Source organism: Apodemus sylvaticus, chromosome 11 (genome assembly GCF_947179515.1).
Source record: "Apodemus sylvaticus chromosome 11, mApoSyl1.1, whole genome shotgun sequence".
Taxonomy (NCBI): domain Eukaryota; kingdom Metazoa; phylum Chordata; class Mammalia; order Rodentia; family Muridae; genus Apodemus; species Apodemus sylvaticus.
This window is the reverse complement of record NC_067482.1, coordinates 84,595,029-84,622,677: the sequence shown is the minus strand read 5'-3', so window position 1 is coordinate 84,622,677 and position 27,649 is coordinate 84,595,029. Positions and strand designations below refer to the sequence as shown.

Genomic DNA, 27,649 nt, shown 5'->3' with positions numbered 1-27,649 from the left:
AAAAACCTTTGCATTGTGCCCTGATGCTAGTAAAGGTTGCTACCTGTTGGTTCCCATTGATTAGTATTGAACCACATGCTCATATCCTAAATTTGGTTCTTCTGATCATGGACTACCGGGCAGCACCGCCATCTTTGGCTCTGCATTCACACCATTCATGAAGTGTGGCTGCTACTTAGCAGGTTTGGGGGCAGGCCTTCCTAACACATTCCTTTGTTCACATTATAACACATTGAATTAGAAAAAAAATGTGTGTACAGATTCAACAATAGTCTGAGTGAACAGTTACATACAGAACTTTTCTACAAAAATTCCAGGTCAGAGGTTAGCCAATATTTATTGTCTACAACCTCCTGTCTTCTGTAGGCAAGCCAAGCCCCAGCTCCTCCTTCTAACCACTCTGCTACACAGTCAGCTCCTTCTAAAGGCTTCTCTTTGGCTTAAGACTCCATAAGGTCAGACAAGCAGAGTTCCTAAGGCCCCACCCTGCCTGACCCAGAACTGCCCTTACCTCTGTGGAAGGCCTTCTTTCTAAAGGAGCATCATGAGCAGAAGCTCAGCTTCCAGACTGGCTCTCTCCCCTGCCTGAGGTAATATCTACAAATTAGGCTTAGTGGGTGTTTGTCATCCAGCATCTCTGAATGAGGGAGACGTCATAAGAGGCCTAATCACTGCAATTATTGTGTAGAAAAACTATCTCCCACATCCTTGTTGCATAGAAAAGACAAGGATGTTTTCATGGGAGGAACATTTAAAATACACTGTTTTGAGAGAAAATTACTCCCTGTGTAACCTAGGCTGGCCTCAAAGCTCTATTCCATTGCCTTGGCCTCCTGAGTACTGGTATTACTGATGTGTGCTATCATGCTTTTCTTAATGTATTTTCAGAAAAGGGATGGGCTTTGAAATTTTCCTTTACATTTCTGGATTGTTGCTATTCTGCTTGCAAACTGAACTGGGAAAGGTGAATTAAAGACACTCATCTTAGTTCTTACTCCCATTTGGTTAGAAATTCATTTTATTCTCCTTGAATTTTCCTGTACCAATTTGTTTGCCTGAGACACAAAAGTTCAAAACATAGAATTGTGAGTGCACAGCTACAGATCTAAATGTTGGGAAAACACGGGACTGGAGAGATAGCTTAGTGCTTAAGAGCACTGGCTGCTCTTGTAGAAGACCCAGCTTTCGATACCCAGCACACACAAGATAACTCACACACATCTATAACCCAAGTTCCAGGGGATCTGCTACCCTCTTCTAGCTTCTGCTATGGGCACCAGGAATGTACATGGTACACATACATACACACATAAGCACACACACACACACACAAATACACACACACACATACACACACACACACACACACACACCCTACAAAAGTAACGAAATGAAGATAGAAACAAATCATTTTTCTTTAACACCCTTCTGCTCTGTAGCCTAGTGTCAGTGGCTTCTGTCCCTTTAAATGTCCTGACACTCTGGAACTGAGAGATTCAGGAGAAATACATGTTCTAAACTCAGGACACAATGATGCAGGTTACCTTTTATTTAGATGGATAGAAAGACTCTTGATATAGAACCATATTTAAACAGCCAAATGTGTAAAAAAAAAAACAGCTGTGCTCCACAGCCATGCAGCCATGCAGCCATGCAGCCATGCAGCCATGCAGCCATGCAGCCATGCAGCCATGCAGCCATGAAGCCATGCAGCCATGAAGCCATGCAGCCATGAAGCCATGCTATTAAGGTGGTCTTAAGGTGGTGCTTCTGGGCTCTGTGCACAAGTTCATCCCCCATTCTCTGTGCTAAATGCTGGAGAGGATAGTCATGTAAAAGAAGAGGAAGGAGGAAAAACACCACTGCGGAAACTGTGAAGGACGACACTTCCAGTCAGGAAGTATGAGAGATATAAATTAAAGAATAAGAACCAAAATGGTTATTGATGATTGTAAAGGAAAAAGAGAGAAAATATGTGAAACTAAGAAAGTAGTATAAAGAAGCAAGAGTGGGAGAAGACTGCATCTTCTGAGGACAAGGTAAGGGATGAGCAAATGTGTTACAGTAGGAAGAAATAAAGCAAAGGCCAAGACCTGAGAGATCACGGTGCTAAGGACAGAGGGAGGTGCATGATGATCCCAGAAAGCAGAAATAACTAGTACTGTTTGACATGGCTGTTGCATACCAAAGACCCCAATGCTCCAGACCCATAGAAGTGTCAACCCTTCTCCTGAGGCTCAAAGGGATAGCAAAGCCTTTCTTTGGTCCAAGTGCAAATGCAAATGATAGTCTATGCAAGTCCAAGTGTTTAGGAACAACTGAGTAGTGCATGCTCTTTTGTATATAAAGATTGTGATGAGAGTTTCATGTACCAAGATAACGTGGGATCTCTGTCCATGTCAGGCTCCTCGACTTCATCATGACCTCAGAGTTCCTTTTTGCCATGTTAAGTGACATATTCACAGAGTCAGGAAATGATGGAGTCACTACCTTATCTACCCAAGTACATAGACAAGAAGCCATAGAGCATTAGCTAGATAAGAAATCGAGGTTATTTGGATCTGTATATGTGCCATGAAGATAGACATGAGGCATTTAGCAGGCAAAGAAGACAGAACTTCAAAATTGTCTAGATGTGGGCTGACAACATGGCTCAGCACTAAATGTGTGTGCTGTGCAGGCCTGACAACTTACATTGATTCTGATAATGCCTGGAAGAAGTCGGTCAGTTACACAAAGTTGTTCAGAAGCCTCTCCATGCCCTGTATATGCATGCCCTGCCTGCAACCTATATATCTACACATGCACCTCAAATAATTGTTTTAAATTAAAAGCAAGTTGTGAAAAGTAAGATCAATATGTGTCAGAGATGATGCTCATGACATCACTGGATTGCACTGTGACCTAGCAGAAGTACTGTGATTCTCAGAAGAGATGAAACTTTGAGAAGAAAGTTCATAAAGTTGATTTTGGCCTGAACAGCACCACAGCCTGCAGTCACTCAAGAAGACATGTGGATTGGTATTTAGATATATGAAAACAACATTTTAAAGAGCTGTAGTAAATAGCCGTGGAATAGGGTTTTGAATGGCTATTGATGGAACACAGAGCAAACACAGAACTCAAGTGAGAAAAGAAAAAGATGACCAAAGCATAGATCGACCTCTTTAGCAGGTGACAAATAGAATGTTTATATCAGCCAGCTACCAGGGAGGCTTGTAGACCTGCTTTTCTCTTTCACTTTATAATAAAACAAGTTAGAAAGAAGGAAGAAAGTCCAGAAACAAGGAGGGTTATAATAGTTACATCCCTCTAGACCAGGTTCTGCCTGTCCCTTTGGCTGTATAATGTCATAATGCTCTTGCAGCATGCCATCCTCCACAGACACGAGCCAGTAGTCTGCTAGGCTGAGTCAGGGTGAAGAGATCTCTGAGGTGGGAATTCTCATACACATTGCTGGAGTTCAAGCCAGAGACTTGAGCTAACTGCTGTCACTACACGGTCTCCCAAATTTCTTTGGGAGACCCTAGGGAAACAAGAATGAAAAAGGGAAAGGAGGATACAGGAGGTCTACATGTGTCCCAGCTAAGTTCGGCTGCTCTGGGCTCTGGGAAAGGAAACAGGTCTTGGGACCATGTCAAGTCCCAAAGGAATTAGGATGAGCTAGGAAGAGGGGCTGGCAATGGCCCAGATATAGTTTTCAGTCCTTCTTTCTCACAAACCTGTGATCTTTGTGAAGATCACCTTGCAAATGTATGGCTGTTGCTTTTGCCTACAGTCACCCAGAGAACACAAATTTAGTATCTTGCCAGCCATAATGGTATTTTGCTTTACTTCTGATGGGGAAACATTTCCTCTCCAGAGATGCCAAGTTTCTATTACGATCTTGTTACTGATTTGCTTGAGGGAAGTGGAAATTGACTGGGTGTGAGGAGTGTGGGACCTAATGATCCCATTAACCACCCTTAGGCTCTGGGACCTGAACTATTGGCATTTTCTTATCCTTATGGATAGTAAATATACAGCTTTTGCTTTGAATAAACTGCAACAAATGTATACACTTTCACATGTTTCACTAAAGACGTGTCTCTCTGGAAGCACAAAACAAGTAATTTCCAAGAAAAGTAAAAATGTGGCAACCCAAGTGGCTTCTCTAATGCTGGGGGATGGAACTCTGGTCTACAGGTGCCTGTGGCCTTTAAATGGAGCTCTTCACAATCAGGGTGCTTCTCAGCACCCGGGAGCTGGAGCCTCTCACACTGACAATCAATCACCACCTGCTGCAACTATTGTGCATAGGACTGTTGAGAACTGGCAGCCTCTAATGAGAAATTAAAGAGACATTTCTTTTGAGTAAATTCTATCTTCTTTTTGTCCTAAAACATTGTGCAATGTCTATGATTGCTGGAGTTCCTGTCCCACCCCACCCCCCATGCTGTTCTCATTTGTTCTCTAAGCAGCATTTCCATAAGCATTCACACTCAAGTCAGCACTGTGCTCTGGTAGCACAATGATGCATATGGTTCTGGAAATATTACTTTAACTCCATCATATACAAAGAAAGAAAGAGGAAAACTATTGTGGTTTTAATGATAAAAGCACATATAAGGATTGAGAAATAAATGAAGCACCTGGAGGAGGACACAACTCTGTTTGTGCCAGAGAAAAGGTCAAAAAATTAAAAGAGGAAACAGCATTCTTTTTCTCCAGTAAAACAGCTCCTAGAAAGCAAAAGAAGAATATTTACAGACATAGAAAACACGCAGTGCTACACCAAATCATCTGAGGTCAGAGTTTGCTGGCCTCCATGGAGATGGTGCTGGGCGGTGAAGCTGAGGGTATTTTGCAAGCAGCTCATGAATGGATATGCACCGGGGTCAACAATGACTAATACAGGGGCCTATTGTGATTAAGATGGGGTGAAGGAAGCCAGTCTGGTATACAAGGAGGGCAATAGAAAAGGCAGTGCTGATATCTCGAATTCCAATCAGAGATTCCAGTCTCAGCAAGCAGGAGATGATGAAGGTAATATCAGGCAAGCTGTCTTCTAAGATACGGACTTCAGCTATGCCCTGTTTTAGACCCTCTATGTCTGCTCCTGAGGTCTAGAGGGTAAGCAAAATGGCATCTAGCCCTCATTTGACCTCCCCACCCCTACCCATGGTTGTTTCTCACCACCAAGCCAATCTTCAGCTCAGGAAACTTATCAACAGATACTCAAGCACTGAATTTCTTCACCTTCCTGTGTACTTTCAGGACCATGTCTCTGTTAGCATGGTGCTGTTTTCTGTAACAAGTGTCCACATCAACTCAGCTGGCACCTTTTATATCGAGCTTTATCCTGCTTTTTCTGGACATTTTAATTGCTGCTTTATGCTGCTGACTCACCCTCCCTGGTAGAAAAGACCACAGAAGACATAAGAGACATGACTTACTTTGAGAAGAAAATCAATAGTCACTCACCATCCACCATTTCTATAAATGTCTAGTGATCATATATTCAGTGACAGTCATCAGAAGTAAAAATGAGAAGGGAAATACACTCAAACACACACACACACACACACACACAGAGAGAGAGAGAGAGAGAGAGAGAGAGAGAGAGAGAGAGAGAGAGAGAGAGAGAGACAGAGACAGAGAGACAGAGAGAGAGAACATTGTCGTTGGCCAAATGAAACTTGCAATTGAGTGGAGGAGGAGACATTTTTGAAAACTTTTTACAAATTTTAAAAACACTAAAAATACTGATATTTTCATAAGTGCGGTCTTGCTCGAGGTATCACAATGAAATATGAAGAATTGATTATTCAAAGCACTATGAACAGTTTTAAAGAATGTACCCCTTAGACTGACTTATGAACTTAAGTAGAAAGCTAGGCAGCTTTCTTATATTATAACACACCCTAAAATAGCCAATTTATAAAGAGAAAAGGTTCAGGCTGGTTTAGGCTTTTAGATGTTTCAGTCAAAATTAGATTCCCTGTTGCTTTGAGCCTGTGGGAGCATATCAGGTTGAAGCAGGCAGTGGAGAAAAGTGCTCATCTCATAGCTGAGAAGCAGGAGAAACTGAGTGAGCAGATGGGCCTGGAGTTTCTCAACACCTTTCTGGAGCACAGCATAATGGCCTGAAGACATCATAGCACATCCCATTTTTTAAAGTTTCTCTAACTTCCAAATACCTAAAACTGGGATCTAAGCCTTCACTAAATGAAGCTTTCAGGGACATTCAACTGAGCAATAGTGAGAACTTATTTTGGTCAATGAGAGGAAGAAGAGAGAAGGCCCAGTGCAAGGAGTCACAGGTACACACACATTCTGCATCTGGGTTATCTAAGCACAATGGAATAGTGGAACTCAAAGAGCTGAAGGGAGTGAGTAAATCGGGTACTTCAAGCTATGGTTTAAAATCTTTATTTCAGAAACATTGGTAAAGCAGTGAGATTTCATCAAGAGTGGAAATCTAGTGTTCACAGTTGAAGAAATGAGGCACATCATTCCATTAGTCAAAAGGATGTACAATCTGATGAAGAAAAAGCTGATAAGATATGAGTACTATGTGATAAAACTACAATGTGAGACAGAAATAGTGGAATGATTGTGAAAGAAGAGAGAAAAGGGAGCACTAACAAGACACACTACAGACAATTCCAAGGATTCTACCCAAAATGGATTCTCCAAAATGTGGGAAGCAGCAGATGTTAAGGAACCCTGCAAGAGCAAATCCTGTTTCCAGAAGGTAGGTGGCTGTGTCCCTAGCATGCTTCATAGAAGGTGATGAATGGGTTTGATGAGACATGAGTTGAGAGCCAAATGGGTGCCGAGTCTCATCTGCAGCTCCGCACCAAGGGCTGCCATGGGAAGAATGAGCCATGACCCATCAGCCGGCTGGGGGCAGAGACCTCAAAGACTATTGCTTGTAGATCAAAACCAAATAATCCGAGAACAGAGCTCTAAGAAATGAGGTTGCAAAGTCAGACCAGTTCACTGTATGGAAATAGAAAGTGGCTAAAAATGAATGTAAGAGTCCAAACAAGTCAGGAAAGTATAGAACCATGGATACAATGATCAGCAGTACATCACCAGAAAGGTGAGCACACAGGAGTGATCAGGCACTGATCAGACTTAGGAACATGGAGTTGTCAGTATTGGTCATTGACCAACAGGAAAATCTTGGAGACACAAAGAGAGGTGCATTCAGAGTAGAGCAGGTGAAGGATGAAGCAGAAAATGTGGACCTAGAGATCACAAGGCAGAATATCTGTGAGACTCTAGTTTCCAAAGAAGGAAGGGCACTGGTCCCATCATAGAATAGGATTTGCTGAGAGGTTCTAGACATGGGATTTAAGCAATTAATTTTGCCAAGGTTTTTAGATTTAGTTCAGCCAACTGTTTCCTTTAAACAGTTATATATGTTAAGAAGAAGAAGAAGAAGAAGAAGAAGAAGAAGAAGAAGAAGAAGAAGAAGAAGAAGAAGAAGAAGAAGAAGAAGAGGAGGAGGAGGAGGAGGAGGAGGAGGAGGAGGAGGAGGAGGAGGAGGAGGAGGAGGAGGAGGAGGAGGAGGAGGAGGAGGAGGAGGAGGAGGAGGAGGAGGAGGAGGAGGAGGAGGAGGAGGAGGAGGAGAAGGAGAAGGAGAAGGAGAAGGAGAAGGAGAAGGAGAAGGAGAAGGAGAAGGAGAAGGAGAAGGAGAAGGAGAAGGAGAAGGAGAAGGAGAAGGAGAAGGAGAAGGAGAAGGAGAAGGAGGAGAAGGAGAAGGAGAAGGAGAAGGAGAAGGAGAAGGAGAAGGAGAAGGAGAAGGTGGTCAGAAAAGCCTACATATAAAGTACTGGAATATAGGCATGTCTTTTAGGCATATATGAATTACACATAGTGCTGAGCCTGGTTCTTTCAAATATATCATGCAGTATAGCCATTTTACTTCCCATACCTTCCCTTTTTCTCCCTTGACCTCCACCACTTCTAATCTCCTTTTCCCCAGGTTTTTTGCTTTCACATATATGGGGGCGGGAACTCCCTTGGGAGTATACATTGTATTTGTATATATTTGTGTGTGTGTGTGTGCGCGCATGTGCATATATGTGCTCATATGTGTGAGTCTCCCCCTCTCTTGGATCATTGGCCAATACCATCCCATGAACGTAGTAAAGGCTGGGATGGGGATGGGGCTAGTTCGGAATTCCTGTATGTATGTACAGTGAATGACCATACTGGGACAAGCTATCAGGAAGCAGATCAACTTTACTAAGGATGATTCAAAGCTAATAAAGTTTGGGGGTGGGAGCTAAGGGTAGGAACATCCAGGATGAAGAAAGATCATTGGCTGAAGGATTAGGGTCCTGAAATGCCTCTGTAGCATGGGGAAGCATTTCAGGAAACTCAGGTGCTGGCTGAACAGATTTCTATCAGCAGAAAGAGAATTGATCCTGTAATCTAATTAATGCTATGGGACATTCCTCATATAGAGGCAGGTATGGCCTTAGAACTGCTCAGACAAGACCAGAAAGGAGAAACCTAGCTACTGGATGAAGTGTCCCATATTGTGAAAGCTTAGAGGCTATGCAATCATGATGGACCTTAATTAGCAGAGTTTTCCCACATTTATGTGGGAAGCCTAGAGTCACGAGTGAGAGAATATCTAGTCACTGTCTTCCTGAGCCTGGCTTATTCCATTTAATATGATGATCTCAAATTTCACACATTTTTCTGCCAATAACATAGATTTTTTTAAGAATAAATAAAATTCCATTTTGCAATATACCATATTTTTTTTCCATTCAATTGTTCTAACCAACCTGGGCTGATTCCATGACCTGGGTACTCTGGATAGCACTGCAGTAAACATGGCTGTGCCATCAGTCTTTTGTGAAACCAACCAAGAGCAAATAATTGAGGAAAATGCTTCTTTGTTCAGCTTATGGACGTCCTTCCCAACAGGCGTCATTTATCCATGAGAGGTCGCCATAGGAATTTTCACTATGAGACAATGACAGGGCTATTTATTTAGTCCAAATGGAAATCTCTATCTCTATAAAATATTCTCCTTATCTACTACACTAAATTTCACAATAATGCCTACAAACAAAAGTGGCTTCTACTCTAAAGATATGAATACACAGCTTTAATCCTGAAAATATTTCTGTAACCTAGACAACCACAAAACTTGGTCTTACTCAACAAGTACAAACTCAATTTATTCCACTAAAATATAAAATGATACTAAGGCTTGTTTGCATTCCTATAGAAGAAATTGCTAGTTGTCTATATAATATAAACTAGCTTATGTGAGTTAGAACCTCCATTTCACCCTAGGGTGGTCAGAAGCCTAGCTGACAACTGCCCTGTACAAATATCCTTGCAGCTAATTATGGGCAAATGAATATTTCTGGGTAATGAAGAAAGGTTAGACTGATTGAGGCTCTTAAGATAGCTATGCTTTGGGGCCCTTATTCCAATCTCTCTCTCTCCTTTCCCCTTCCCTTTTGCTGTTTCTCTTTCTTCTCCCTTTCGCTTCTCTTCACATAGACCGTTTCTCCTCTATACTTTTACTACTGAAATAGCAAAAGCTCTAGCAGCCATCTTGGAATGCAATAAAGTTCTTAAGAGATACACATTCTCAGTTTATTACAATCTCCTGGAGCCATAGGCAAACAGCCATTGCCCATCAAATATTGTTGGTATGCTCTCATTCTCTTTTAATATTAAATACCACTTCCTTCACTCTCCATCTCAGAGACCCATCAAGTATCACAGTCAGTGCCCAGACAAACAAACTGGATCACTCTATGGCCCACATGGGGCAGCATTCATCCTGTATGACATCACCTTGTCATCTCATCTGTTCAAAAACTCAAGGATGGAGTTACAGCTTTTTTATCTCCTTCTCTGTCAGCGCCATGTTTGCTGTCCCTCCATCTGCTTATGGACAGAGATTTTGTTTTTGTTTTTTTTGTTTGATAAATATGATTTAAAGGAATAAATGAATATGGTTGTGTAAAGTTGTGATTGCATAAAAAGACTCTGAATCTTTCAAGCATAAAACTAAGTTATACCAAAAGAGATATTTGAAAATGTAAGTTATCCTTCCCCCAGGTTTGGGTGAGCAAATGTGTAACTAAGAATAACTCAAGCTATTCTCAAGAACACTAATAAATATATGTGCTTTTGAAATACTTTAAGATCATCAGTTACGTTTCTTTTCAATTTTATATTCAATAAACAAAAACTATAACTTTAAGCCATCAAGTATTAATATATATTTCACTGAATATTTAAAATTATTTTATATGTGGACTTTAATATAGGATTAGTGAAGCTAAGGCATATAGTAAGGGCAACATTTCTGGAATTAGCATTTTAATCTCTGTCCTATAAAGTTTCTGCTCAGGATGATTTCCAGAGAAGATAGTTTGTTTAAAAGTCTCAGTTGTGTGCCCTTCAGCTCAAAAGTCTTAAGACAAGTGTTTAACTGCAAAGGCATAAAATATCTACATGACTTCTAAAGGTAATGGCATTTTCAACATTAGCATAAGATTTGACCTTTGTGTCCAGTCTTCTGGGATGTGCCACTTTAGCATGTTAGGTTTCTCTTTCTTCCTGCTTATTGTTCAAAGGCATACCTTGAAGCACAAACTTCAAGAATACAGCACTTCAAAGACAGAAAAGAACCCCTAAGAGCAGGACATCGCAGAGCACAACTCAATTAAATTTTAACCTTTCAAACTGTAAAAGATGTGGAGTTGCTCCATTTCCTCCTTACCCAAATTAAATTGGATCCCCAAAGACACAAATAAAGATGCAAGGAAGACACTGGCACAAACACAATGACTTTCAAGAACCAGGCTAAATTATAACACGTCTCATTTATTCACTGCAGTATAAATATATTCATATTTCACAATTTGTTATTTATTGATTCGACAATGGAAAAGAAATGAAATATATCTGAATAGGAAGAAAGGGAAATCATAAAGTAGTAAATTGAAATTTCTTCACCAAAAGCTGTAATTTATGAGATTGATACATGAAAATCAAAACCAGTGACATCAAAGTTCTCATGACAGGATCAATCATTATAGTTAAAATATCTTAGATATAAAGTATATCCAAAAATGCAGGTTTAAGGAAGTCCTAGTATAGAAAAAATAGCCCAATGGAGTTCTTTCTGCATAGCACAGCTTTTATTGCTCAGTGCTAATGCTGGCTAAGGCCAAACTCTGCAAGGAAATTAATGTGGTCCATCATCAAGATTTAGGAAAATGCTGTAAAAAAAATGTTCAGCAGTGTCTGACTGGAAATTCTGTTTAGTGGTAGACACTTTGATTTTACACATTTTATTAACTGTAAGCTGTTATTTATTATTTTAATAACCCTACTGGATCCCTATCATTGAGGGCAGCAATTCTGAGAGTGACTTTTTTTTTAGAGAACTTATGAAAAATACTTAAAGCTCAGTATTTAGTTACTATGTGCTATGTTTAGTCCTTCTAGGACTAGACTGCTGGGGGCCATTGGCTCCCAACACTGTCCATTTAGTTGCATGCAATTGTGCGTGTTTAAGCCTAGAGTGTTGGCCACAACCCAGGGACTTGAGATTCTATCCTTCAGAGATTGTGCCTGAGAACATGAGTTTCCACAAGGCTCTAGGTGAAGCTAATGCAACATGGGACTGTCAACAGCTCAAAACAACAGGCTTAGAATTTTCAGACAAGAAGTAATCATCCAAATTAACAACATAACCCACTTTTAGTTTCTTCTATAACTATATAAAATTAGTCGATGGGATTCTAAGAGGATTATAAATGACAAACATTTTCAATTTTGCTGATAGATTGACATAAAGCAGGAAGCCATATAGCAATATCTTCATATCACACCATATTGACACTTAGTTTTGGGGAAAGTTTGAATTTAAATTGCCAGGCATTTATTTAAAGATGTGAAAAACTCCAATTTGCTAAGGACTCGGTCTATGTAAAAGGAGGATGCAGTGTGCAGCTAGGGTGACATAGGATGGTCCTCTTGGTTCCTGCACTTCTTAGTTTGGACTCTTGTCTGTTCATTTCTGTGTTTGTCACAGATACCCTGTCACCCACCTGGATTGGCAATCAGCAGAAAAATAACTCAAAGAGTCTAAAATTGGAGAGTAACCTTTCAGTTGATTGGTTATTAATAAGCACAGAGTAACAAAGGAGAGAAGACATGACTGGCATTTCCTCCAGCTCTTCAGCTGTGCCCGTGTCTGGTCTCAGATGAGCTGTGATGGAGGCAGGCTTCCTCCTCTGGTGCCTAGATGCGTGAGTGATACAGATGCTGAGCATCTGTGGACAGTGGACCAACGGGAAAGGGTGAAGTTTGCAGCTGCTCAGTGGCAAAATTAACAAAGACCTGAAAGAAAAAGATGAAATAGTTACTGACTCACTTGATATTGACCATTATAAAGGGAGATGTCTCAGATACTGTCCAAACAGGCAAGAAGAGCTGGAGGCCTGCCACGTCTGATGAGACTATGTATTCTAGACATGGCTGAGAAGGTACATTCATGAAATCTCAACAATATTGTAGCCAAGGAAGACCTGAATTAGAACAACTCCAATTGATATATCAACATAATTGCTGACTCTCACATGGCTCCACCCCTAGATGAAGAACTATAGGCAATAATGACTGCTGAGGGAATAGAACCAGTCGGTCCCCAAAACTCCTTATTGGATGTTGGTTATCAAATGTTCAGCTCTAAAAACATAGACATACAAAGAAAACTTGATGGACTTAGCAGAATGTGTGTGTGTGTGTGTGTGTGTGTGTGTGTGTGTGAGTGTATGCCCATGCATGAGCTCATGTGCTTATTCATTGTAATAATAATAATGTGCTTGAGAGGAAGCATAAAGAAGTACATGCATGTGGTTGAAGGAAAAAATTGAAGAAAGGAGGAATGAAGTAATTATATTTTACTTACAAATTAAATAATTTTTTAGAAAGGTAGACATCATACTTTTATACCACCCTTTCCTTTATTACCACACAAACAAACACACACACACACAGAGAGAGAGAGAGAGAGAAGAAAGAAGAAAGAGAGAGAGAGAGAGAAGAGAAGAGAAGAGAAGAGAAGAGAAGAGAAGAGAAGAGAAGAGAAGAGAAGAGAAGAGAAGAGAAGAGAAGAGAAGAGAAGAGAAGAGAGAGAAATCCTCTGAACAGTCAGCTCTCAAAATAAGGACTAGAGTCACCTGCAAAGTCTTAATACTTAAATTCCTTGTAGTTTGAATATGTTTACATTGCTGATATTCTTAGTAAAATTTTTATTTTCCTCAGAGTCAGCTATTGTTCTGCTACTGCAGAATGAATCCATCATTTGGGATTGACTAGTTAGAAAGGGATGTTACATAAAAGGGACTGTGGCACCTACATGAACAAAGATCTGTACACTGAGCAAAGCACATGAGACAGGCCTCCGAACTTTGGCCATCTTTATTAGACTTTTGGAAAATTGAGTTAAGTTAACTAAAATAGATGGTGTACTAAAGAAACAATCTAATTTTAAAGTCTAATGAATAAAGTCCAATAATTATATGCATATAATTATACACAATACTAATATGTACGCTGTGCTGTTTGAAGTGGGGTACCTGTTCCAGCGTGGTCTGGCTGATGGAGTAGTGCTCAATATTCAGGAGACGCTTGTTGTTCTCTAGAACTTTGAACAAATCAGCTAAACACTCCCAGCTCTTCTGCACATGATATTCCAATAAATTAAGACGCTGTCCCTAAAAGTCAGAAAATATGAGCAGTCAGAAAATATTAGAAATCACTGAAGAAAGTCAATTGCACTACATTTTGTTATAAATAAATTCAAATGAGTCTTTTCAGCCACACATGTAAGGTGTGTAGGTTAATGCTGGGAGTCACTAATGAATGTGTATTGCTACAGTTTACCCAACGATGCACTAGACCCATGGCATTCACTTGGATTCAGATGATGCCCTGTCCCACTCTGCCCTACTGTGTCATAAGCACTAGAAGAAGCTTTAATGACCAGAAATAGCCTACAGATGCTCCAGAAAAAGGATGTGAATACAGCATCATGAAAATATCTGAGGATTCCCCGAACTTTACAAGCATCAAGGGATTCTTAGGTCTCAGATGCTTTCTTTACTAGCTGAACAACTCTCGGTGAGTAGTCTACTCACTCTGGTTCTTTTTTTTATGCTTTCCCAAGGAGATAATTTAGAACTGTACTGGAACACAAATGATAGTGTAGTATCTCATGGGTTATTTGTTAAAATGATTAAAGAATGGCTACTTAATGCCTATTACCTGTTAGAAGCTAGGATACATAAGAGTAACAGCTATCTAAAAGAATTATAAACCAGGATGAAGAGATTGCTCAGTGGTTAGGGGCACTGGATGCTCTTCAGGAGATTGGATTCAACTCCTAGAACACATATTGGAGCTCCCAATGGGCTACATCTCAGTTCCCAGGAATCTGATGCACTCCTCTGGCCTCCGGAATTAGGACTGCATGCACCTGTTACATAGACATTCACATAGGCAAAATATCCATGCATATAAAATAAGAATAAATTTGGTGCCAACACCTGTAAGCCTAGTACTTGAGGGGCAGAAGTTGGAAATTTGGTCTAAATTCAAGTCTATCCTTAGCTGGATAGTGAGTTTCAAGCTGATCAGGCTATACAGTAAGAGTGTGCAAAATAAGCTAGAAATGAAAGAACTGTACTCAGTGCTTCTAAAACTTCAATGTGTAAAAGAACAATCTAGTTACGTTGTCAAAAGACCAACTTGGATAGAGTGGGTCCAAACCTGTCTTTCTATGTGCCTAAAGGATATCGCCAATTGAAGATGCTACTAGCCCATGCACCATACTTGTTCACATCAACTTAACAGATTATGGTTCCAAGCCTATGATTCCTTTCATTGTGAAAAATAAGAAAATGTCCCAGCTTATATAATATTAAAATTACCAAGCTTGTAAACACCATAACAAATATATAGAAGAAATTGATCTCTGCAGCTCCATCCAGTTGAAATGAACTACACAGTGGAGCTGCGATCAATTCAAGAGAGGAGCATGTACAATCAGTCTCCCCTGGACTGTCCCACAAGTGACCATACAATCCTGCCATCTACCAGTGTGGTCAAGTAATGTCTGCAATCCAAGCTTTTCTGATAGAGAGACATGGCTAATCATTCATGAAGAGGCAAAAATACAGCAGGTTCTGTCTTTTGGCAGTGTGGACTAAAAGAGAAAAATGATGAATACATGTATAATATGCTTTTGGCTAAAAATGGTAACACAGGCTATTAGGATTATCTCTCTGCATAGCTGTTTTATCCCCTCCTGAAGGGAGGAGAAACTCATAGGACATGAAACATAGCAAACTCACAAGGCTCAGGGAACAGAGAGATATAAAAATCCATGAAGGCCTCCCTGAAGGTTATAAAATAATAACAGGATAGAGGAGACTCTCCCCACTGGAGATGCCTGCAAGTAGCGCAGACAATACCAGAGGTACAGTTTGGGGGACTAGCCCCTCCTCCTGAAGCTGGTTATTTAGTGATATCACCACCTTTGAGTAAACTCACACTCTTGTAAGTAACCCCAAATAATCCTACTGGTTCACTAAACTAACTACAAGTGGTATCCTTTTGTTAGCTTGTCATTGATACCTCATCTGGGGTGAATGCATTTTCTGGAAAAGTCATACAACTTACCTTAAACTGGATTCCTGGGAAATGGAGCTTCAAGCAGTCAGAAACGGCACTAGGCTGACATCCTTCCTTGTGGAGCCAAACTTTGACTGTGTAACCATCACCAAACCTAAGTCAAATAAAAATATGGGTAGCATTACATGTGTGATATATTGACTTACAGTGAGGGTGTTATATAGCAATTTGTACAGACCTAGAGAAAGTTAGTAACTCCTTGAAATCACTGGGGTATTTGGATTCTCAAATATATAATGTGGAGAAGTTAACTTTAAGTCCATAACACCATTGCTGCCATTGCTGTCACTTGTTTCCATTGACAGGGACATTGGCTTAACTCAAAAAAAAAAAAAAAATCAGCAAATCCAGAAACCGGTACATAGTCCATAAAAGAGCTGAGGTGAAAATGCAAGTTGTAAAAGCGGAGTGCTGAGTTAGAGGAAGCCAGAGGTTACCCTGGAGACCAGCCTGGGAAGCACATTTCCGGGTTTGTTGCTTCAAGGCCTGCAATGACTAAATTGTGATTGGGAAAAGATGAAAAGGAAAACATAAGTGACTGAAGGGCTTATGTGTCTGTTATGTAAAAACATTTTCCAGGTTTGAGTCAGCCTCAGTGGGCAGAGAATCTCTTAATGGCCCCAGAGGCCTACATCTATAGAGCTACTATGCCAAGCACTGCTGGGTAGATTGCTTCACTGTTATCTCAGCAACACAATTAAGTACAGAGCCACACTAATCTCATATAGTAATCTTCAAGAAGGTAGTAGGCTTCTGAAACCTTTGTGTTTTTAATAACTATTTTTATGTCTTGGAGAATTTCTTTCAATATATTTTGATCATATTAACTGCCAGAACCCTGCTCAATTCTTCCCACGTTCCTACCCATACCAGCGTCATGTTCCTAATAACACATAGAATGCAATTTATGTTGGCCAATATAGTCGTGAGTGTGCAGCCAGATGCTAGTGTTTGGTCTAAAAGGAAATTGACTTTCTCTCCTCCAGAATCCATCATTTGTCCATAGTTCTTCATTTAGGGTAGACACTCAAACACTCATTTCCCCTCTGATAAAATGTTAATTGGCTTGGTCTTTTGCAAGTCTTATGAGAGCAACCACAGGTACTGTGAGGTCATAGTTACAGGGGTCTGGTCATGTTCAGATGCTCCAATCTTCCCCTTTATGATGGTTCCTGAGCTTTAGGGATGTTGATACAGATGATCTGTTGTGGCTGAGCATTTGACTGGTACACATTCTTCATATTTTAGTGAGTTGTGCAGTTCTTCATTATCCACTGCTCACTGTACAAGGAGTCTTATGAGTTCCGAGAGACTCACTAATCCATTGGTAGAGAGAGACCCACTTAGAAGGCAATTTTGTACTATGCCATTTAAAAATTTACCAGTCATTGGTTGCCCCCAGACACAGCGATTTCCTACTCATAGTTCCTTAGAGTATAGTACCAGGGATATGGTTTGGTTAGGTTTGGTTTGGTTTTGTGGAGCACAACTAACATGAAAGCAGTTGGTTGGTCTTATAACATTCATGCCATTATTTGCACCTCTGAGCATATCTTGCCTCACTAGTCATTATCACAGTTCATGGGGTTCACCACTGGCTAAGTTTCTTGATGACTTTTTTTCTCAGCAGCCTGTGCAATACTTTTCAGTGCTCTGAAATCTATCCAGGAGGAAGGAAGCTTCCTATTCATAACCAGCTTTATTTTTCTACAACACATGACCAATATGTGTGGTGTTTTCAGCAATAGGGACTTAAGCATAAAATTCTGATATGCAAGCAAAAGTAAAAGCAATCACCAGATAAAAACATACATTTATTTAAATTTACCTAGGTAAAACTGACCATAATGCATTAATGTTTTTAATACCTTGAGTCTGTGTGATAAGGATAGGTTGCTTAAGATTACAAGAACTTGCTAGGGTACAGATATCCCTTGTAAACTGTAAAGTATTTGGGGGCTTTTCTATTGCCTCTTTATTTCCCAGACAAGAAACCTGGTATGTCTATTAAAAGCTTCAAACGCTAAGCTGGGCTGGTTCTGAGTACTCAACCCAATTTTCCCAGCCTATTTTCCAGGCACATGACCTTGTCATCTTGGTCTTGCTCACCATATGTATCCTTATGGACTCCCCTGGCAACCTGCTCATGTTGAATTTCTCCTGGTAACTGTCTTACATTTTGGTGCCTACCAAACACCCTCTTGCTAGGTCCAGAAGTCCTGCCTTCTCTGTTACCTAGCTATTGGATGATATCTTTATTAATCAATTAGAGGCGATGGAAAACAATGTTTTACAAAATACTGAATCAGAAAACACTTTATAATAAGGACAACAACAATGTCCAGACTGTACATAGATTTCCTAGAAATCAGTATCTGAATTCATAGTGCACAAAACCATCTCCCCTCAGTGAACATTCTCTAAGATTTGTGTGTCCAGCATTCTGTCCTCCTAATCTGCTGCATTTGTTTCAGATATGCATTGTTAAAATGACAGGATCCATTTGTGACCATCCAACTGCGTAGCTGTCTGCTTTCTCTAAGAATGGAGTAGGTAGACATCAAACAGAATAAATTACATGTACTATTTACTGTCAGTTCAAGAGTGATGATCTTGAAGGGTAAAACAGATTGTCATTTGGGATTGAAATAAAACAAATTTGAACCTTTGATAATAGCAGAATCATAACCTAGAGCCATTACAGCCATTATAGTTGTGAATGTAAGTGCAGAATTTTTGTGACTAAGACAGGAGTAATTCCTTCTGCCAAAAATCAATAGGAGGCCGCTACTGAAGCAGAAACCCCAGTAACAGGGAACTAGGAAGTCCTCTTAAGTTTCCAGGGAATCTTGTGGAAACAGCTTCAGGAGGCCATTTCCTGTTAGAGCTAAGAGTTAAGCTCTGAATTCTTGGGGTCCTCTTCCTCTATGCAATCCTGAATTCCATGTCGAAAGCACTCTGAAGCCTGAAAATGGTCAAATTTGTTGAGAACTATCTAGGACTTTAGTCTCTGGATATCCAACTACATGTAACATATAAAGAACATTTTATGAAAAGCTACCATCAACTCTGGTAGCTATAATGGTCTTTGTAGGCTACCATGTGCTACTTTTCTGTCCTTGTCATATGCTTGAGGCTTTGGCTGTCAGTGGTGGAACATTTATATAGAGTTTTGTTCCTTTAGTGACTGTTAGTGCTATATTGACAGCAATCTTGTCCTTATACTTGGGAATTGAGTTCTCTACCCATCATAGAGCTCTGTAGTGAGTGGGAAACTTTGTATCTGAAACCCATTCTACTACTATTGATCCCTCTAATGACTGATGGCTTCTAGTTTACACATGACTGAGATGTCAATAAGTATTGATACACACACATGGACCCATATAAAAATGAATTCTGTAACACTCCTATTGAGCCAGCTCTAGAATTGTACACTAATACACTAGATCCATGCAGGGGATCCATATCAATGCTTATTCTGCTCCATAGGAGAAAAAGGCGGGGTGCTGATTTACACAGACTTCCAACACTGTCTTCACCAAGACTGCAGAATGGGTGGACATTTCCATACTTTAAGCAACAAAAGTATAAGCCCAAATGCTTGAAGGGACTTCCCAAGGTCAAGAGGTGGGTCACTGGAACTTTGAAGCTTCTCCATGGAGTAGGCTCCTGGCTATTACTGAACACAGCATTGATTCCTGGTTGGGGTATGCTGGGTGGCAGTATGTTTTTAGATAGTCTGCTACTGTTATGAAGGGTTTATGACAAAGATGCTGGGTCCTGATAGCCTGCATCCCTCCCACAAAATTCATGAACTTAAAAAGCCGGGTGAGGCTTCCAAGCTTAGCCATCTCATCTGGAGATGGGCCTAAGAAGAGGCACTGCCTAGTAAGGTGGTTTGAGGACAGAAATAATTCTTCCTTGAGTCATTTGGAACTGCTTTTGGTACTGTGTAAATAAGTAAATAAATAAATAGTGTAATTTCAGCTCTATGCAGGATTTTGCCAGAATGAAATATCACTTTATTTGATATTGAAAAGCCCAGAATTTATTTCAGAAAGTTCCATGAATGCAGACAAGATAATGCAAGCACAGATTGTTTGCTGGTTGGGGGGTGGTGAAGGGAAAGAAGACCTTATGGCCACTTTCATCACTAATATAGTTTGCAGCCTTTAATAGTATATTTTTAATGTATTTTGAAAAATTCCTGCTAAATCCCAAAAATTAATAAATTGTCTATAAGCATATTAATATTTTAAATTCTTTCAAAATTACATTTCATTTGAAGTAACACATTGTAGGTTTGCTACAGAAAAACAGGAGAAAAAAACTTAATTCTTAAGAAAAAAATCCCTTTTGTAGGAAGGTAATGTCCATGGCTTTGTCTAGATTAATCAGCAATATATAAAATTATAAAAGGATGTATATTTAACAATCACAACAAATCTTTGTAAATCATTAAATTAACTATGGCATATCTAACTTAGGTATTTGATTTAGGTTTGCTTTCTCATCTCTGCCTTGGTGTGCCAGTGATCTAAATCCCGTGGAGTACTTATTCAATTACTAATTATTTTCAAAGGCTGAAAAGTTTCAGCATAGCCATAGTTAGTGCATTGCATGTTGATGTACACACTTATTGAACCAACACTTAAGGATTATCCTGTATGCACCACCATTTGTGTAGTAGCCATCACATAAAGAAGTGAGCAGCAATATCTGCACGCAAAGTTATGTTTAAAAATACTTTGTGATATATTGCTTATTAATTGTAATATATGTAAGAAATACTAAAACAGAAGCATGAATAGCACAGGAACACAGTGGAGTCTCAAGCACAGACACTAAAGAGTAAGTGAGCAGGTACTGACCAAAATGACACCACAAGTCAGAACTGAAGCCCTGAACTTTTACACTTTTTAGCCCTAGACTCCCTTTGAAAAATATTTTACCTCAAATGAAAATTAAATGTTTCATGAAAATATGATGATTTTATTCTCAACCATTAAAATATATATCCACAAAGAATTTTCAAATGAGAAAATGCTTGTAATTATATGAACTATAAAATGGAAAATTATAGAATCAGTAGAATATCAACTGTGCAAGCATATTTATAACAAGTACAAGTGAAATGCTAGGGTACTACATGAATGTCCTATGACTGTTAGTTATTCTTTAACTGCTGCTGAACACTAAAAGAGTTCGTACTACCATCATAATTATAAAGAAATACACATGGTCTCTAAACTACAAGAGAAGCATTCTGGTGTGTTAAATTTTGCAAGTGTATTGCCATTCTGGCTTTTAAGTATACCTCCTAAAATCACAGGCAAAAACTTCTAGGTATAGAAGCTAATATTTGAGTTAAAGTAATAAGTATTTAAATTTTGTTTTAGATGTCTCTTTATATGCAATTGAATTCCATCATTGGAGTCATAAGGAATCTAAACATACATTCACACATATACACATAAACAGATACACACACAATTGGAATATAAAACATCTATTTTTAAATTTTAAAAATGGTACTTTCCTATTTGTGATATAATAATAGCACAGAGAGCATAGCATACCATGATTCTGAGTTCTTACATGAGCTCCCATCAATCATCTGTATAAGAGTATTCCCTCCCAGGGGATACAGGAGCACATATGTTTCAGACCAAGTCACCTTATTTACAGCTTTCTTGTCTCGCTATACTATATCCTGCTCATTCATGCCTTTGTGTTTGTGCAATAGGACAACTTCTAGTCATCTCCCTTCAGTAGCTTATTTGCTAACAGAGGAAGACAGAGTTAAGGGTGATTCTCAGGAAAGGTGAATGATGCTGGGTAGGTAACAGATATATATGTAGCTATGTGGTATGAGGCTGGTATATCTGCACAAAAATATCCTCATCGTGATCCCAGGTATTATTTGACGTTTTATGGTGGTGTGAATGAGAATGGCCTCCACAGGCTCACATATTTAAATGTTTGGTCCCTAGTTTGTGGACTATTTTGGGAAGGATTATGAGATGTGCCCTTGTTGGAGGAGGCGTGTCACTTAGTTTTAAAAGGCCATGCCAGGCCTGGTGTCTCCTTTCTCTTCCTCCTGTTTATAGGTGGAATGTCATCTCTCAGCTACTGTTCCAGCATCACACCTCCCTGGACCTTACCAAACCCTGCCATTATGGTCATTGTCTTACTCTTTAAAAATGTAAGCAGCCCCACAAATTAAATATCTTTTGTCAGTTGCTTGGCCATGGGGTTTAACAACAATAGAACAGTAGCTAAGACAGTCTTCATCCAGAAAGACAAGGAAATAGTAGAGAGACAGAGGATTGTCTTTATCTGTCCAAAGTGAGATACCAAGCCCATGTTATTTCATTTAATACCTCAGGATTTTATATATCACCATCTTTAGCTCTGTAACCCAAACATGGAATGGAATCTCATTTGGTGCTAAAGAACTTGTTTAGCTCACACAGCTCAAAGGAAAAGAAAGTCTCACAATTTCAATATTCATAAGTTCAAGTATGAAATCCCAGCTTGCAGCAGGATGTCTTCTAATGACTAGCACTCCTCCATTCTTTAAATGACCACTGTGACAACAGTAGGTTCATTTTATTCTTCACAGCCACCTGTGCACCATTGCTCACAGATGGGATGTTTTCTTCATAGATAAACAGTTCTAAGGTCATTCCTGTTCTCACTCATCTTAGTTCCTGCAGTGCTGGGAGAAACTAGGTCTCATTCCACAAATGCATCTTTTCATCTTAAGTGCCTTTGTTATTCAACTTTCCTTAAGTTGAGCTTAAAATTTTTCCCAATAGTCATATGCAAATAAGGACAATCATGAGGGTTATATATTCAAGACTTTAATATAAAAGAACCCCTGACAGTTATCAAATAATAATTAAACAATATAAAAGAGTGTTTCCATGTGGCACAGTATGCCTTCTGGGAGAGAGATTGTCTTCAAAGTGAACCTCAATGAGCTTCTGAACATAAAGACAAGATCATATGGGTAGACAATGAGGTTTCTCAAAATAGGAAAGCCCTAGTCATATTAGTACATCTCTCAAAGACAATTCTTCTTAGCATCTAGAAGATAGTGACCACAATACCTGGCAGGTACAACATAAGGGAGGGATAATTTGTTTTTGTTCAGGTTCAGAGAGTCTCAGTTTGTCACTGCAGAACAGGCCTTGCAGAGCAACTGATGGTTGCAGAATCTTATGGTGGTACATTTTCTATCACACCAGGCCAAAAAGAAGAACACAGAATCAGGAACCAGTCAAAAGCAATAGAGCCCTTACCTCAGTGGTTCACTTTTTGTCAGGTAGGCCCTACTACCTAAAGACTTCACAGCATCTGCATTAGCACCTTCAACTGAGGAGTAAGCATTCAAAGTATAAGCTAATAGGAGATATTGCCAATTTAAGGTGCAATAGAGCCACATTCTGATCATTTTACTAGGCACTGATCAATAATTCAGCATTCGGGTAAAGAGTACCAATAATAAATGTCAACAGAATCATAGGTATCAAACATAGGAGACCATGCTAATTTCAAGATGGAAAGATTTGACTCAAAAGTTAAGCATCAGAGGAATAAGCAACCACTTTGTGATTGGATTTAAGAAGTATCCCACAATATGAAACCCATACCTGGCACCAATACCGGGCAAAGAGTATAGAGCTAGACAAATCACAGGACTCAGGCTGGGGGCTGGGGTAACTACTACTATTAATCTACTACATGGAGATAGTATTAAAACAACTCCTAACAATTTATCCTTGTACCCATACATCAATGCATTTCTCAGTCCTCATCACAGATGCTCCTATTTGCAGTAGATAGTGAGTAATCCAGATAGATACCTATAACTGGCTATGATGCAGAGAATAAGAAACTGCAGAATGCTCAGCCCAAAATAGCACATATATCCTATACCCACTCCCTCCAAGACTCAGTGACCATAGAAGGTGGAGGAGGAGAAGGAGGGGGAGAAGGAGGGGAAGGAGAAGAAAGAGGAGGGGGGAAAGGAAGAAGAAGAGGAAGAGGGAAAGGGACAGGGAGAGGGAGGGAGAGGGGAGGGAAGGGGAGGGAAGGGGAGGGAAGAAGGGGAAGAGGAGAGGAGGAGGAGGGGAGGAGGAGGGGGAGGAGGGGGAAGAGGGGAGGAGGAGGGGGAGGAGGAGGGGGAAGAAGAGGAGGAAGGAGGAAGAGGAGGAAGGGGAAGGAGGAGGGGAAAGGAGGAGGAGAAGGGGAAGGGGAAGGGGAAAAGGAAGAGGAAGAGGAGGAAGAGGAAGAGGAGGAGGAGGAGGAGGAAGAAGAAGAAGAAGAAGAAGAAGAAGAAGAAGAAGAAGAAGAAGAAGAAGAAGAAGCAGAAGCTGATAAATAGTGTAAGAACTAGCAGCAGTACATGGCTTCAAGAAAACAGTGTCTTTTGGACACAATGGGATAAATACACATAGGAACCCACAGTGATTGCAACATCAAGCACAAAGCTTATACAACAAAGCAGGACAAATCCTGCTTGAACATGGGAGTTGGGTATGAACTTTCACCCCTAGCCATGGAATGATTAGCAACTGTTAGCTTCTGGGATACAACATGTAGCCCTGAACAAACCAACCATGCTTCAGTGAAAGACCTCATATCCGAGAATATTGAGCAGCACAAATTGAGTCCTGATTGGTTAAAAATCAAAACAGGAAAAAGACAGAAAGTTGGGTGGGTAGGAAACATGGAGTGGATCTGGGAAGCAGTGGGGATAGAAGGTGACTATCACCAAAACACTTTCTATGGAATTCTAAAAACAAAACAAAACAAAAACCTATAAGGATATTTTTATTTAAAAATATTTTATAAAAGAGAAAAAATTAAACAGTCAAACTTGGGCTAAGGGCATTTGCCTAGTACATACAGGTCTTTGGTGTTATCTCTAGTACAGCAAACAAAAGAACAAATTCTCATAGATGCCTGTAGGTTCCCCAGTATCTGCTGCCTTCATCTGACTCCTTACCCCAGAATTCTCTTCATGATGCTTTCAGTAGGGCTTTCTTCCTCCACTCAAGTAGCCTGATATCTTAGTGCTCAGGTACAAAAAAACTTACCCTGGACTCAGAATGAGGATGTCCTTGCCAGATGCACGAAAGAACCATGGACTTCCCTGCCACTGTACTTAGCATCCCTGCATGTACCTTGGTACTTGATAAAGCACAGAATGCAGAAAATTCCTTGTTACAATTTAGTATAAAAGGAGCAAAATAATAGTTCCCCTTGATTAAACAGCAAAATGCAAATCATTTTGTTTTCTTTTCCTTTTTGAGAGCAAGCAAAATAGAACATTTAAAATTATGTCAGAGCCAAGTCAACAGGACAGAAAAGGAAGTGACCTCATCTCTAATATAATGCAGCTTTTATCCATCTCATGACCACCTTGGCCATTTTACTTTTAGGACAGAAACGTGAGAAAAGATCTGCCCTATCTGGTATCTTGTGTTTTGTGCTAATGGTAATCTCTGACCAATTTTCTTCATGATAGAGACACCTCAGAATTCTGATATATAAAAGATACCTTTAGAGTTGACAATATTAAAAATCATTTTTCCTATTTTTTTATCTTAACAAGAAAAATATTTTCTTTCACTTTAAAACAGAAAGTTGGCATGTAACACAATGGTTATACATAAAGTTGATTTTTTTTAATATTTTTAAAATTGAATACATTCTTCATTTACATTTCAAATGTTATATCCCTTCGAGGTTTCCCCTCCTCTCCGAAAACCTCAAACCCGTCCTCCCGCCCCTTGCTTCCAAGAATATGCTCCGCTACCCAACACACTCCCACAACCCACCCCCCTGGATTTCCCCACACTGGAGCATCTATTGAGCCTTCATAGGACCAAGGACTTTACCTCCCCATTTTGGCATAAGAAATGCACTCATAAGGCATAAAGGGAAGTTGAAATTCTGACATCATGATATCTATTTTAGCAACATTAAATGCTCAAAGAATTTATAAGTTATTAAAACACTATTTTAATAGCTAGGATAATACCATTTGAAAACCTTGTAGTGACATGAGAACAAATAATCAAACAACCAAATAGGAGCTGACATGATCTAGTCATTCTTCAGAGATCTTGCATAACCCTACTGACACACAGTAGGACACCATTGGCCATTACATCAAGATACTACCCAGTATTTATTTTCTTAAAGTAAACAAATGAAAGCCTTGGTTATCTCATCACAAATATCTATGCTCTGTGTTCTGAGAAGATGAAGAATTAAGAAAATTGCATCAAGTCGATTTACAACAGAAGTGGCCACCAAGTAATTCTCATAGTCATATCCACAAAGGCAACAGGATCAAAGCAATCACAACCTTTTATCTCACAGCCTGTGACTGAGATTAGGAACACACCCTACGAAAATCTACAGGAATCTACTTTCTGTCTTCTTCATGAATGGTACCCAAAGAGAACCCTAGAGCTTTTAGTTGGTCATGTCTAAGAAGAAAATGCCATGGTTGAGGTGAGGAGCTTTAAAGTCAGCACACATACCTGCATAGCCACCATATATAGAGAGATATAAGCTACAAGGGACTGCCATCTCCTGCACGGGATGCTCTTCAGTAGGTTTCGGGGCCAGCTACTTTATTCTGCTTCTCTGTGATTGTAAGTTTGGGTTAGGACATAGTGTGTCTAAGAGATTGGCCTTAGTTACATGTTGAGCTCAGTTTTCAGAGATTTTATTGCTTTATAACCTTTATACCTTATAAGAGTCTATTCAAACAATTTTAATCACTTCTAAAATGGTACAATAAGAAAAATGAATACTTGTCTAAGCATGCAGGGATTGCTTAAAAGAATAACTGTGCCCTTGTTGCTTAAGAAATGCACTCATAAGGCAGACTCTGGGAATTTTCCTACTCTGCATAAAGGTTAGGATGTTACCTCATCAGACAGGACATATATAGATACAAAGCCCAGGGACTTCCAATTACTTCACCAGTCCACCCACCCCACCCCACATTGAAAAAAAAAAGAGCAATTTACCAAACTCACAAAGTTCTTAACTGACCCAGCTTCTCAGCAGGGAACACACACTCAAAGCACACCATCCAAGTAAAGAGTCAGAGCATGTCACGCAGACTACTCACATACATGGAATACAGAGCCCTTCAGACAGGAATCCTGGCATGAACCCAATCACAGACACCAGAGTCCCAAATGGGAGATAGGTGCTACTAGGAGTGAAAGTGTAAGAATGAATTATGAAGAGGGTAAAATTTTCCAGCATTACTCAGGATCCCACCACACACCGAATAAGACAGATGAACTACGTAGAACAATGAAAACTACCTTCTGATTTTGTGCCATGGAGATTTCTATTTGATGTGACTGACCCCTTGCTGTACACACAAATATTTATGCTAGTATGATTCCTAAAATAAAATCTCATTTATAAGAAAAATGTTTCTGTGCCTTATCCAATGCCCCATAATCATACTAATGAATAAAATAATATAAACATATTACTCATAAAAAAGAAGGGTCAAATGCCATTACTCAACAACCTGGCCTGATCATTTGGTGGGCATAGTCTCTTGGAGTACCAGCACAATACCAATATGAAACAAATATAGACAGATGTTTTGGCATAGAGATGAACAGATTTCTGTGAATAGTCTGAGACCCATTCTCTAGAAAACTGATAGAACTTTTTTCAAAGTAACCATTAAAAGGGTACAAAAAGTGTCTTTCTACACAAAGAGAAATAAAATAGCATCAAAACATCTGCTACAAGACAATAGTCACTGGCCCACCACATTTGAAACATGACTCACCACTATCTTCATAGTTTCCATTATAAGGAAATAAACTCCACTTCATACTAGTGTGTCCAA

The 27,649-nt window shown here is 39.6% G+C and overlaps 1 protein-coding gene across 1 annotated transcript in view; it reads right to left on the bottom strand.

Annotated features, from left to right (window-relative positions):
• Window positions 1–10,905: 10,905 nt before the first annotated feature.
• The window catches only part of Abca13 (ATP binding cassette subfamily A member 13), a 450,643-nt gene continuing 433,899 nt past the window's right edge, over window positions 10,906–27,649 (bottom strand). The window contains exons 55-57 of the mRNA XM_052199718.1: window positions 15,727–15,832; window positions 13,623–13,760; window positions 10,906–12,381 (exon numbers count right to left, since the gene is read on the bottom strand). Of these exons, the coding sequence (XP_052055678.1) occupies window positions 12,283–12,381; window positions 13,623–13,760; window positions 15,727–15,832 (343 nt within the window). The 3' untranslated portion in view covers window positions 10,906–12,282. The remainder of the gene's footprint in view (window positions 12,382–13,622; window positions 13,761–15,726; window positions 15,833–27,649) is intronic.